This window comes from Syngnathus scovelli, chromosome 3 (genome assembly GCF_024217435.2).
Source record: "Syngnathus scovelli strain Florida chromosome 3, RoL_Ssco_1.2, whole genome shotgun sequence".
NCBI lineage: Eukaryota > Metazoa > Chordata > Actinopteri > Syngnathiformes > Syngnathidae > Syngnathus > Syngnathus scovelli.
Genome location: NC_090849.1, coordinates 13,996,124 through 14,008,860, shown reverse-complemented (window position 1 = coordinate 14,008,860; position 12,737 = coordinate 13,996,124). Strand labels below are relative to the sequence as shown.

The 12,737-nt window shown below is 41.2% G+C and overlaps 1 protein-coding gene across 1 annotated transcript in view; it reads right to left on the bottom strand.

The window, feature by feature from the left end:
- rimbp2b (RIMS binding protein 2b) overlaps positions 1–12,737 on the bottom strand; it is a 66,253-nt gene that overhangs the window by 1,230 nt on the left and 52,286 nt on the right. The window contains 11 exon segments of the mRNA XM_068650162.1: positions 2–63; positions 3,002–3,136; positions 3,999–4,070; positions 4,563–4,589; positions 5,690–5,793; positions 6,167–6,208; positions 6,341–6,509; positions 6,870–7,051; positions 9,217–9,342; positions 9,824–9,932; positions 10,832–11,581. Coding sequence (XP_068506263.1) covers positions 2–63; positions 3,002–3,136; positions 3,999–4,070; positions 4,563–4,589; positions 5,690–5,793; positions 6,167–6,208; positions 6,341–6,509; positions 6,870–7,051; positions 9,217–9,342; positions 9,824–9,932; positions 10,832–11,581 — 1,778 coding nt within the window.

The window sequence follows — 12,737 nt, the reverse complement described above, 5'->3', positions numbered from 1 at the left end:
GGTGCGTGGATGCACTGTGGGAGCGCTTGCTCTTCTGGGCCGACCCCATTTGTCCCATGGAACCTAATGGGAGACCCGTAGGGGACAGTTGAGGGTGTTAAAAAGTCATCTGTCGGTCACACCATCAGTGAGCTCAAGTCTAGCTCTAGAAGAAAACTAGAAGCACTCTGAGGCCCCGCTGAGTACAAACACAGCTTGTCTTGTTTCTGTAGGAAGCTGCCCACAGTCAAGAACAACACAGCGGAAGTATCAATTTACTTCCACAGTTTAACAAGATGACGTTTCCCAAATAACGGCAGCTCCTTACACAAATTCATTTGCCTTTGGAGACAGGAGGGACATTGCACATTCACTTCTTAAATACATGTATCTATAGAGGCTAGTGATACAACTGGGTTACAGAGAAATGACTGGTCACGACTCCTTTTCTGTAATCATAAGCTAAAAGGCTTTTCAAGTTGCACTTTAGGGAAGACATACGTTACAAACGTACAAGTACAGTACTGAGATACGCTGTGGTGGCTACTACTGTATGTATGGACAGAAATATTGAGGCACCTCTGCATCACTTGAGGCTTCATTTTAGACAATTTGGATGACACTACTCATGAAGTTGATGAAATTTGGCTGTCTGGTAAAATTTTAGGAGGAACCTGAAATGCACCATACCCTTTATGGTTAATGAAACATCTATACTTTCAAATGCAAATGCACAAGTCATACTGAAACCTTGAAGTTAGACATTTGCATTCAAAAGTTTAGAGGTTATAAGTTTATCTGTAGAGGTTATACAGTGCAGTGAGATTTCACCCCAAAATATTCTGTACTTTCTGCGAGTAGTGTATTATGGCTTCAACTTAGTTCTTCTGGATAGATGTAAAACAAGTGAATGTATTCCCAGAAGAGTGGAAGCTACTGTAGTTGTCATATATGCAAAGAGAAGACCGCATCCCTATTGTTATTTTGTTTTTACTTGCTGGAAATGTAATGGAAAGGTGTCCCAAAACTTTAGTCCATTCCCTGTGACTTTGTTCTTCTAGAGTATAAAACATTTGACGTTAAAGAAAGTATCATCCTCTACTTTTGTTTTAAATACAGCTTGCTGCTATAGACACGGATAAGAGTTATCGTACTTTTTGGACTATAAGTCGCTTTTTTTTTTTTTTTGCATGATTTGGCTAGGGGTGAAACCTATACTTAGCCTACCATGCATGTTTTTGGGATGTGGGAGGAAAGCGGAGTTCCCGGAGGAAACCCACGCGGGCACGGGAAGAACCAGTGTGCACCGAGCCGCTCTGTTTTAAAATGTCCACTGAAAATGGGAATACTATACATCATGGGCACTACAGTATGGTAGTAACCCTATCGGTCACGCTGGTCATAATAACAAATCAGAGAACTTCTGTACATAATAGAAAAATAAACATTTCAACTAGACAGCGACAAAGGCCTGAATGGCACCATTAAAGTATGTATTGTCAGATAAATCTTAGCACTAGGGGACGCCATTTCTTCTTTTTGCCATCACAATATTACCATCTGAACTTTACATATTGTTGACATACCTGTATCCATGCAACCTTTAGTACGGCAGCTAATTGATAGATATAGTGGCTGGTGCGACTTTTAGTCTGGAAAATACGGTTATTGCAATTTAAATCCTTTTAGATCTCTGACAATGTATTTACATTGAAATAGTTTATATACCAGTACTTTCTAATCCCTAACCTTGGATAAAGTGAACATATGATTATTGGCAAGTGCGGTGTTAACTGGGTTGGAACATCTGAGGGAAGGGGACAGTGCAAAATCGCCTTTTAGCTTAGAACGAGTTACAGCAGGAGACTTGTTTAAGGGGACAGACACCGTCATGTACAACACTCGGAGGAGAAACAACTGAAGATACCACACGTCTTGTCTAATGCATTGGCTATGGCTACTGTTACCTAGCAACACAGTAAAAACAGCATGTTGAGTGTTTTGGCAAACCCGAGAACAACCGTCACCCTGCCTAAAAGTGTTGCAGCATTAAAAAGGAATGGCATATCAAGTGTACATATTGCATACCGGAAACTAAGGGTACCCATGTCATCTGCATTAGACGAGGGGGGAACGTAATCTTGGTATCCTCAGTTGCTCACTTACGTGACGGAAACACAGCCTTTAAGGTGTGAAATGAACACTCTTCTTCTGTTTTGCCAAGCAGGTGAGGAAAAAAAATAACAAATATACATATGGTGATGATGGGATTTCAATAGTTGGCATGATAGAAAATGTCAAATTGGAATACAGTACAGAAAAATATTGGATGGCAGCCATTTTTTTTTTTTAAATCATTGCATCTTGTCTTTGTTAGACTAAAATAACATTGAAAATAAACACTTCCAATGGTAATGGGGGCTACATTGCAATAGAGCAATATCCCCCCCACCCCAGGCCCCCCAAAAAGGCATTCAGAAGAATGTACAAAAGTGACTTTTTTTTTCCCCAAGAAAATGTTGAAAACTTCATGCATGTGATCTTTTAGTCATGCTGGCCTAAACGCTATGTTGTACATGAAACTCTTATCAGAGAGAGTCCACTCAAATACAAATGGTGTTTAACTGCTGTTTTTTGAGACAGAACAATTACAAAGTTTATACTTTAATTGAAAATGCTTTATAAATATTTGATATCAATGTACAGTTTTACACATTGTAGAGCTTTTGCCATAAACATAAAAATAGTTCTGCCAAGTATTAGTTTTTATTATAGTCGATCGTTCACATCTATTTCCACCATCAGTCAAAATGTCCTTGCACTTTGACCAATGAGACACACACGCACGCACGCACGCATACACACACACACACACACACACACACGCACGCACGCACGCTTGCACGCACGCACGCACACGCACAGACACACACATACACACACACAACTAAAGGGAAAGGAAGAACCGGGAAGCAGAGGAGTAAACGTAATGAGAGGCCTAGTACTGCGAAGGAGCATGTACCCTTTTGGTCTTTATCCGTGTGGGAGTGTCCTGCGGGTATCGTGATGGTGAGTCCGTGAGAAAAACCTCGACATCATCAGGCACTTCTTCTAGAAAGTTGGAAGGAACAAGACCGCTGTGTCCGTTGAGCTCACCCTAAGGTAAGGAGTATAAGGATGGTGACACTTATTTTCATTTATGTGCTACTTGTGAGCACTTTGTCTTCACGCAATTACACGCACTCGTAGGATCACAGTTTATATTTTCCCCCACCACTTGAACCACATTTTGTCTTATTACAGTGCTGCACTATACAGTTAACTAACAGTTAGTTGGTCAAAAGCGGCAAAGGTTGTTGTTCGGACTAAAATATTACCCGGAAAAAAAATTCATTAAAATCAATCATGTGGCTTTCTGCTTCATTCTGCTCATGTGCTGTTTGTGAGGATGAAGTACATACTATTACATGGATCTTAAGTGTGTATATTAACACTATTTAATCAATGTATTCCCAGCATCCCATTTAAGAAATTTCAATGTCTGCATTTTCCCCAGGGGAGGGCGCCAAAGACCTATGAGGGAGGCTTGGCATGTAGTAAAACTGAAAATAACCAGGTCAGAACGTCACAGATATTTATTTAGACAATGACAGGGTGGGAATATACTGGCCAGTTTAGTAGTGCTGTACCCAGTTTTGGAGGTGGAAAAGCATCATGAATACTGCCACTCAACCCTTTCGTTACAACACACACAAAATTCTTTGGAATATATTCACCTTATTCCTGAGAGCTCTCATGGGGAAACCGATATGTTAGAAAATTCTGATCCCTTATGCTCCCATTGGTTACAATGGCTTTCACTTCACTGTGTGGTATTTGACCAGTACTGGATTAGATTTCTTTTCTGATCCGACCAAATAGTTTTTTTTTCATGTGAAATTGTCAAATTTACCCCATTTACGATTTTTCTTTTCAAATGTCTGGAATGTTTGAAAGGGAAATTGAAAACAGCTACTTACATAATAAAATCCATCTTCATCTATTTCCCCAAAAACAGTGATGACATCTCCAGCACAGAATGTCAATTCAGCCTGTCAGAATGGAAAATCAGAACACACGAAGCCTATTACACTTATGTCGTTACAGACTTTGTAAATACATTCCGTATATTTGGGGGGGAAGGGTGGGTTCACACGCTAACTGTGTCCTCCAAATTAATGTGAAGCATCACATTAATGGACACCAGTGTCGATTGGACTGGAGTTAAGTGAAAACTTGGGACTATTGAAGAGAAAGTGGCAGCACAGTGGGCGCATCTCTTCTGCGATATCCTCTCGGTCCAACAAACAAGCCAAACAGTCATAGTACAGTCAGCGGTGTATGTAAAGCATGTCGCAGACAAGTTGACACAAAGACCACAGTGAGGAAGGGAGATGCTAGCTCAGGCATTGTGAAGCGCTTTGTATTTGTGACCGCTCTGGACTCAGAGCTGTGAACGCCACCATCTCCTTTGGACCCCAACACTTAAGGAAGAAAAACACACACAGAGCAGACAGCAATGCATCTTCCTCACCATCACTCACCTCGTCATCTAGTCTGTTGCCCTCATACTGTGTCGTTGGGTGGGTGGGAGTGCCAATAGAAAGGTGAGAGTAAGTAAAAACCAAGGGATGGGGGGAAAAAAAAACAATGTTTTACCTGAACCTTTCTTAAGCATTAGACAGAGTAGATTGAGCAGTTTGACATAGGCCGCCTGCTGCTAGAGAATTGTTTGCCAAATCCGTTATCAAAACTGCTTATTTTCAGTGCTTCCTCACATAGACGATATGACGATCATGTCTTCCCAAACTATTTCAATTATACATACGTCCTGAATTGTTGATACCCTGGGCCAGATTTTAACTTTAAAATCACAAGAACATTGAAAAGTATATAAAAAGTCATGAAACATTTGCCATATGTATTTTTTTTTTTTTCACAAATGGCTTCATATCCTGGATCTTATTAGAAGATTTTAAAAGTTGCTGATAAAATTAAGATCCTTGGCTCTTTGTTCCAGACATTCTCACAAAGAAAATATCAATAAAATGTTTGGAATTATTTGTCAAAATCTAAACAAGGTTTGAAAAACATCTTTAAAAACTCATGTGTCTCTTTCAATACGTTTACTGTTAACGGTTTATGGAGTAACAAGCACAATTGTTTTTCAGTGATGAAAAGGTACGTCTACATTTACATACTCAGGAAAAGAAATGAGTGCGGTGTTAGGCTATCTAACTTAAATAGAAGCATGAGGTGGGCAAATGTTTGATTCCAAACGTCTACATCAACCTATTATGTAGAAGTGGAAGAGAAAATATGTTTATTTATAGACAGATGATAACAATGTGAGCTGAAGACAAAATGGACAGCTTGAGCTGTATATAGTAATGTCACAAGATTTCCCAAAAGTGACAGTCTGTCAAAATGTTGAGTTTGGTTGGAATGGCCACTTCAACCTGAGCACATACCCCCAAAAATTATTAAAAATTGGAGGATGATTTCCAAAGAAAGTGAGTTTTTAGTGTCATGGAAAAAGCAGTATGTGCAGTAGAATAAATTATGTACTTTAGTGAAATTGTTTTTCCCTGAATTTATTAGAGTATTTGAAGTGCTCATTCCATTTTTTTTAACAAAAATTCCACAAAGATGGTGTTTACTAAGACAGTACCTCAATATCAATGTTTGGGGAACTCTCTCTTGGATCGTAGTCATACAGTGCTATCATTCTGCGGGTTGACATCGAATGCTGACGGCCGCTCCGTCTGTTCCTCTCTGCCAACGAGATGTTACAAAAGGAGCAGCATGAGGCACACACATTTGTAGTGGCTTGCAATTTGTAAATTTGACCACAATGTAGGCTCTCAGTGTCAGTAAATAATTATTATTCTAATTAATTGTAGCAGTGGTGCAAGTAGGAAATCAAGTAAATAAGAAAATAAATGGGCCAAAGTGGACAAAAAAAAATAGAAAACATGAAAACCAAAATTTCACTGAACTGTCACTTAATTCCTACAGAATATATTTAGTCTTAATTAGAAGAATAAACTGATGTTAACAATTTAAGCAAAGTTTCAGGCAGCTTTAAAAGAAAGAAAATGTTAAGGAGTAAGAAGATCAAGCATGAAGCAGGAGACAGGACACAAACCTCGCTTGGACTTTCTGGACCTGCGATTTATTGAGCGTCCACCTTTGAAACGATCACAGTTAACTTCATAGGAAAGAATCAAAAATGGGAAATGTTGGAGAAAAATAAAGGAGTCAGCAGCAGAGAATCAACCCAGAGACAACAACATGGTGCCAGTGTGCAACATTTCCTTACCTAACTTGTCCACAGGAGTGTTGAGTGGGAGAAAGCCCTGTTTGAGTAGCTGGCCCATCATGTTACCATCCTCTATTTGGATTTCAGAGACCATGTTACAAGGAATCAAACCCACTCGGTCTCGAATTTCTGCCCTGTAGAAGCCATCCGTGTCTTTATTTCCAAACACCTACAGGGACAAAAATGAAGGCAACGGATGAGCAAGCTTAAACCTGACAGACAAATGGAAAGAAAAGGATAACACGATCCTTTAATTTGAAATGGGAAAAAAAAAAACAATTACATCTCCAAAAGGTGTTAGGATCACTGGAATTATGGGCATAATATAAAAGAAACACACTTTTGGATTTAAATACAATTTGTAAACGTCTGGTTGTGTATTAAGAATATGAAGGATGGATTAGACCTGGGCAGAAAACTTCCCATATACATACTCCTGGGCCTGATTTTGGCATTTATCAGTGAAACACTCATAGGGCAGACATGGATCTTGACGGATATCCGTAGTATCTCCAGGCCAAGCCCTTACCTTGATGACCTGGCCCTCCTTAAAAGGGAGCTCCTCATCAGCAGCATCAGGATTTGGAGACATCGACAGCGGGTCGTAGTCAAATAGGGCCACAAAGACACGTGTCAGCTCATCCGCTTCTGATTCCTCAAAGTAATCCTGCGAGCGGCGATCCCGGCCGTGCCTGCGTCCGCCATAGCTGTCTGAAACAGAGAGAAGGCTTCTGCTGCTACTAAGCCTTAAACAGCCACACGGGCTCCAGTGGCCATGAGAGCAGGATTTTGTTTGTTAAAGCTGACAGGAAAAGACTTGACATGCATGTGTGCAAAAAGAGCCAAATGCTGTTCAAATGATTTTATTCGATTCAATTTCAAATGATTTGAATGTCGTATTTTACGTTGCAAGCTTGACTCTGTTGTCACACATATGAGCTCAGCTGTGTGCGTGACATCACAGAAAAACATTGAGCAGCTTTTTGGGTGAAGGGAGAAATGTGCAATATGAGGACAATACAAGAAGCAGTTGCTCATTGCTGTTTCACTGCCTTATCTCACAAAGGGCAAGTCAAAACCATGCCTTCCTTGATTTGGGCATAATGAGGAAAGCATTCCTACATCCAGGGTTGGTAATCCCATGCTTGTATGCCATGTGCAAAAACAAGTGGAAACAAAAAGGAGAGCAGACACTCGTACCAGACACAGAAAACACGTTAAATACCCTAATCGACAACGACTGAATCAAGGCAACTGGGATATTCTTGGTTGTTTGTTTGAATTGTGGCCAATAAATACATGGGAAAAAGCAGAAAGAAAGTCCAGCCACTGGTTCAAGCATGGTAATGTCAGTTCAAAGTAGATTTGTTTACTGAACAAATCAATCAACTCTGTGGACAGAAGTACGTGAAGGGAAGACATCACAGTTGACACGTCGTTTTTTTTTGGGGGACGTGGTCAGGGAAGGACACAGACAGAAACACCACTAACATCAGGAAGGGTTTCACTCACTGAGGATAAAAACAGGGCTTTTTTCAAATCTGCCAAGAGAAAACAAACCACTAGACTCAAGCCTGAAGATAAAAACAGGAGGTGGGATTTTGTAGTCCCATTTGAGGAAGGTTCGTCAAAGAACGATTGTTTGGCATTCCGGACGCCCGTTTGGCTGACCACACTGAGCGACAACTACAGTATCCTATTATTTAATAGAGAAAGATGTAGAGGGACACCACACCTAAAGTTTACATCTGACAAAGCCTTTTAGATTAAAGGTAACAAACAGTGCAGTTGCCTTGATTCAACCTTTGCAGATTACCACGACCGACTGAGAATCAACACGGATATCAAAAACCCTAGAAGTTCTCAATGACAGATAAAGGACAGTGAGGAGGGGAAAGAATGAATCTGGGATCAGTTCTTCATGCTTCATGTAAATGTTTGAATGGCAGAACAGTCAGGCTGAACAATCGGTCTCATGAAGAGCCTTTTGGATAATGGAAAAAGTGATTTATTGAAGTTAACAACTGTGATAGAACAAGAATTAATAAGTATGCAACTGATTCTTCCCAACACTGTAAGTGATTTTGGACTGTATGGGGCAGTAGAATCACTGAAGTGGGATGATCCAAAAATTGCAAGAGTTCCATGCTTTGTTATTGACGTTTTTTCCTATCTATATTGTAACTTTGTTTTTCACTTGCTGGACCACAAATGACTCAAATTACACAAGTGCCTTTAATAAACGAATTATGACAGCAACACCTTGATTTTTTTTCCTATTTCCTTTCCTGATCAGCATCTTACAACAACTTTCGTTCCACCCTAGAAGTTCCACTGTTTATGGGAAATTAAGAGTGACAAGAGCAACCCGGTCTAAAAAAAAAAGGGAAGTGTAAATTAAAGAAAAAACAGGTGGGCTGATGCCATTTTTACATCAAGCTGCAGCAACAGTTGAGTTCAGTTTGGCAGCAAAAAGTGATTGATCTTTTAATGTGTGTCACAGTGTAACCCACAAATAAATTACAAAAATGATCTAACAGTGCTTCACGACAACTTTGAATCCATTCACCAAATCAACTTCAGTGTCTCTGTATTATGGTGAAATATTAATCTGGTCAACTTAAATAATGTCAAACGGAACCAAACTAGTGCTTAAAAGCATTGCAAGGCAGGGTGCTTAAGTTAGTTGGCCTTGAGGTAGTAGAGGTGGAGAGAGGTGTGGCCAATCTTCCCCTGTTCACTCATTCAATTATGCTAGTTAGGTAAATGAACTAAGTGTCCAGCAAAGAACACTAATTGTGATGCTATCGCTGCCGTTCTTGGCCTTTTTCTGGCTTTGTCGAGGTGAACTCTTGGTGAGAAGCTGCGCCACGTACCATATTGATCCTCTGAGGACATAGATGGCCATATCCTTCGCCGAGCTACACTGCCATAGTAAACATCGTCCTTGACAGGTGAGAGGTTCCCCTCACTCCCCTCACTGTTACTGTCCATGGTGATCTCTACAGAAGACACCAATCACAGCATTACGGTCAGAGATTCCACACACACACACCCACACACAACGTCACACAGCTCATTCAATCATGCTGGGAGAGTTGAATGAAGTTGCCCTAAAGTAAGGGACAAGGGGTTGGGGAAGTGGAAGACACAAGGCAATTAGGACTCCCTTTTTGAGTCATGTAAAACAGCAATGCTTGCACTGTTGCAGTGGTGACTTGTTGACCACTGTAAACACACAGCTTAGGGCTGTAACTCCTTCAAAAACTGCACATGGACATTTGGCCAGTCCAGCTCATGACGATGTAGCTACGAGGTATGCAGACACCTGACATAAAGGGGCCACAAGATGTTAATGCGCTATGGAAGTGATGTACAGCTCGGCTCACATGGGAAAGGGAGACACATGGTATTGATCGCAACAGACATCAGTGGCCCTCTAGGCGGGGATGGGGCGTCTCCTCATTTGGTGACCTCACTAACCAATGGAAGGGATGGGTCGTCCCTGAGGGGGGGTGCCAATGTGAACCGGCCTCCGCCCTGTATGGTCCAGACGGTTGGCATTTCCATGAGGTGGTGAGTTTCCAATGAGCTTTAGGATAAGAAAAGACAAACAGTTACAACAATAGGCTACCTACATCACGGGGAAACAGTTGGCATTTGAAACAATAATTTAAAAAAAAAAAAAATCCCACAAGTTTGTCAAAACTAAAAAGTCTTAGGAGCAAATGATCGAATCCATTTGTCCTGAGGGAGGATAAATCATAGACAAAAACAAACAAACAATAAAGAAACAAGTAAATCAAATCAACCCCCAACATAGGACCATGGTTTGGGGTTAGTAGCACAACTAAAGACCATTTGTTTGGTTTGTTTTGCTCTGTGCATGTCAGCTTCATGACAGGAAATTCACAAAGGTGTTACGAAAATAAGTGAAGTTACCATGACAATCAACAAACTACAGTATCATAAAATAGGATTTTTTTTTTTGCCATAACAAGCAAAAGAGTTAAGGTGGAGTGACTTAATTAATAACTACAGGAGAATAGGAATTTATATGTGTGTATGTGAGATGAGATTCTGCAATTAACCTCCGAGCACAACACTAACAAGTCATGAAGTATGACTTATGCAGCCAGCAGACAGAAGGCATAAACTAACCACGCTTTGCACAGTCAAGCAGCTTAGCAACTGCTGCTCATTAGCCATAAAGACATGACAACTCAAAACGTGTTAAAATGGCCTTTAGGGAAATGAAAGTTTGGCCGTATCCAATAAAAACACAAAAAAACACCTGTCAGTCAGGGAACGAGCAAAGTAACTTAGTCACAACAACATAAAATCAGACCAACCATGAAATGCGATCAGAAAATGAAACCATCCAATGATGAGAAAGAGGGTAATCATGACGAAAACCACACAACATTCAGAAAGCAAAAATGGCTGAGGCTTGCTGATTGCAAAGTACAGCAGAAAGTGCGAGTCACACACCAGCGACTGGTCCCAGTGGAGCCTGGACAAAGACTGGGCCCTGCCCCCCCTGTGAGGACTGTAATAGGCTCTGTCCAGCTCATTCAGCCTGGCCTCACTCAGGGCCCCCTCCCGGGAGTAGTGCCGTGGCCCAAAGTGTTCCCGGTTTTTAAAGTCACCGGTGTGGACTGACTTTGCAGAGGTCACTGGAATGTCAGCAAACTCCTCCTCTACACTGCACTGGCGTGTCAACGTTCTCTTACGGCCCATGGCGAGCGCTCGCCTTTCTACCGGACCTTCACAGTGGATGATGCGCATGGGAGCCGCCTGGGTATAGTAACCTCGATGACACCTGCTCAGAGATCCTTCTTCCTCACTACCGCAGTCCAAACCGCTGTCGGGACTCTTGGTGTTCTGGCGGTTGGCTCGGCCCAGGATGCGGTCCTCCGGATTGCAGTAGTAGCGGATGTCGGCGAAGCGGGGCGAAGAGCGCTGGCGCTGCAAATGGCGAAGGCTCTTGCCGGAGGTGACGCCGCGCTTGTGCATGTGATCGTCATGGCTGTACGTCCTTCGTCCGGCGCGCGGCGTTCCCGGCCGGCCGCCTTCCTCGAAGCACAGGCGCTGGCCCATGTTGTCCACACCGTCCGTCTCTTCCTCCACCTCAGGGATGCTGTGGAGGCGCTTGCTACGGAGCGACTTCTGCTTTACTACCTCCCTCTGGAGGTCCCAGCAGTCTCTTTCCTCGGCAAGGTCCTGACGCTTGTAGTATGCCTCCACGAGGCAAAGTTCCACATGTTTTCCCAGTTCAGTGAGTCAGGTCAAAAGGTTCAGTTTAGTGTTTTGGTAGGGGGAGTTGACACGTGTTTGGAGGTTTTAACACAGGCAGGAAAGAACACAACATGTGAATAGAGTAAATAGGAGGGAAGACAAAATAAAGACATAATTAGTTATTTGTGGCAAGAAAGCAACTCATGCAGTCTCATTCCGTGAAAAAGAGGAAATGGCATGCTCTGAACAGGAATCTGTGAAATGATAGCTGACAGACACAACGTGGACACGGAGTGGATAAGCAAAAAGGGGGTGAAAGTGGGAAATCATGAAAAAGTAGGGTGGTGGAGAAAAGGCTTTACCTGTTGAGGGGTAGAGAAGAAAGAAATGAATTCTACTTGTAATATTCCATAAACCAAGCTGAGGGCATAGAAGTGCCACTTAACACAGTATGTAGATATTTCGTAATCATTTACATTTGCAATGTAGACAGCAATTCCACCTGTATAGCAATAGACTAGCTCATTGTTCTAATTTTAATTAGTTGATACATGTGCTGTAAATGGTAAACGGCTTTCACCTCTCTCGTTTTTCTATGTGCTGAAAGTATTTTGGGAAGAAGGGGCTAGGTCAACTGCAACAGTTCTTTAAACAAGTAAAATGCAATGAAAAAATAATGATGAAAATAAAGTAAATACATAGATAAATATTTTTTGGTGAATTTTACATTTTTATACTACAATTTGATTGAAAATTTGGAGCAACTTGACTTCTGACAGCATGTAAACATGACATTTTGAGACCTTAATGGTTTTACATCCATTTACATACATTTTGTGAATTTTATATACGTAATTATACTACAATTTGATTGAAAATTTGTAAACATGACAATTTGAGACCGTAATGGTTTTACATCCACACAGAACAAATGAAGACAGAATTGTATTGATAACCACCGCCGATCGTAAATACTAAATATCAAGACGTGACAGACATGAGCAAAAGTGAATATTTACATTTAAGTGCTCACTTAAATGAGATTCCCACGTGTACTGGATATGCCATGACCCTTTGCAATTAAACATTAGCATTTTGCTGATATAAAATGTCTATTACAACACAAAGCACATAAAAAAAATGCAGCGCAACTCAGAAA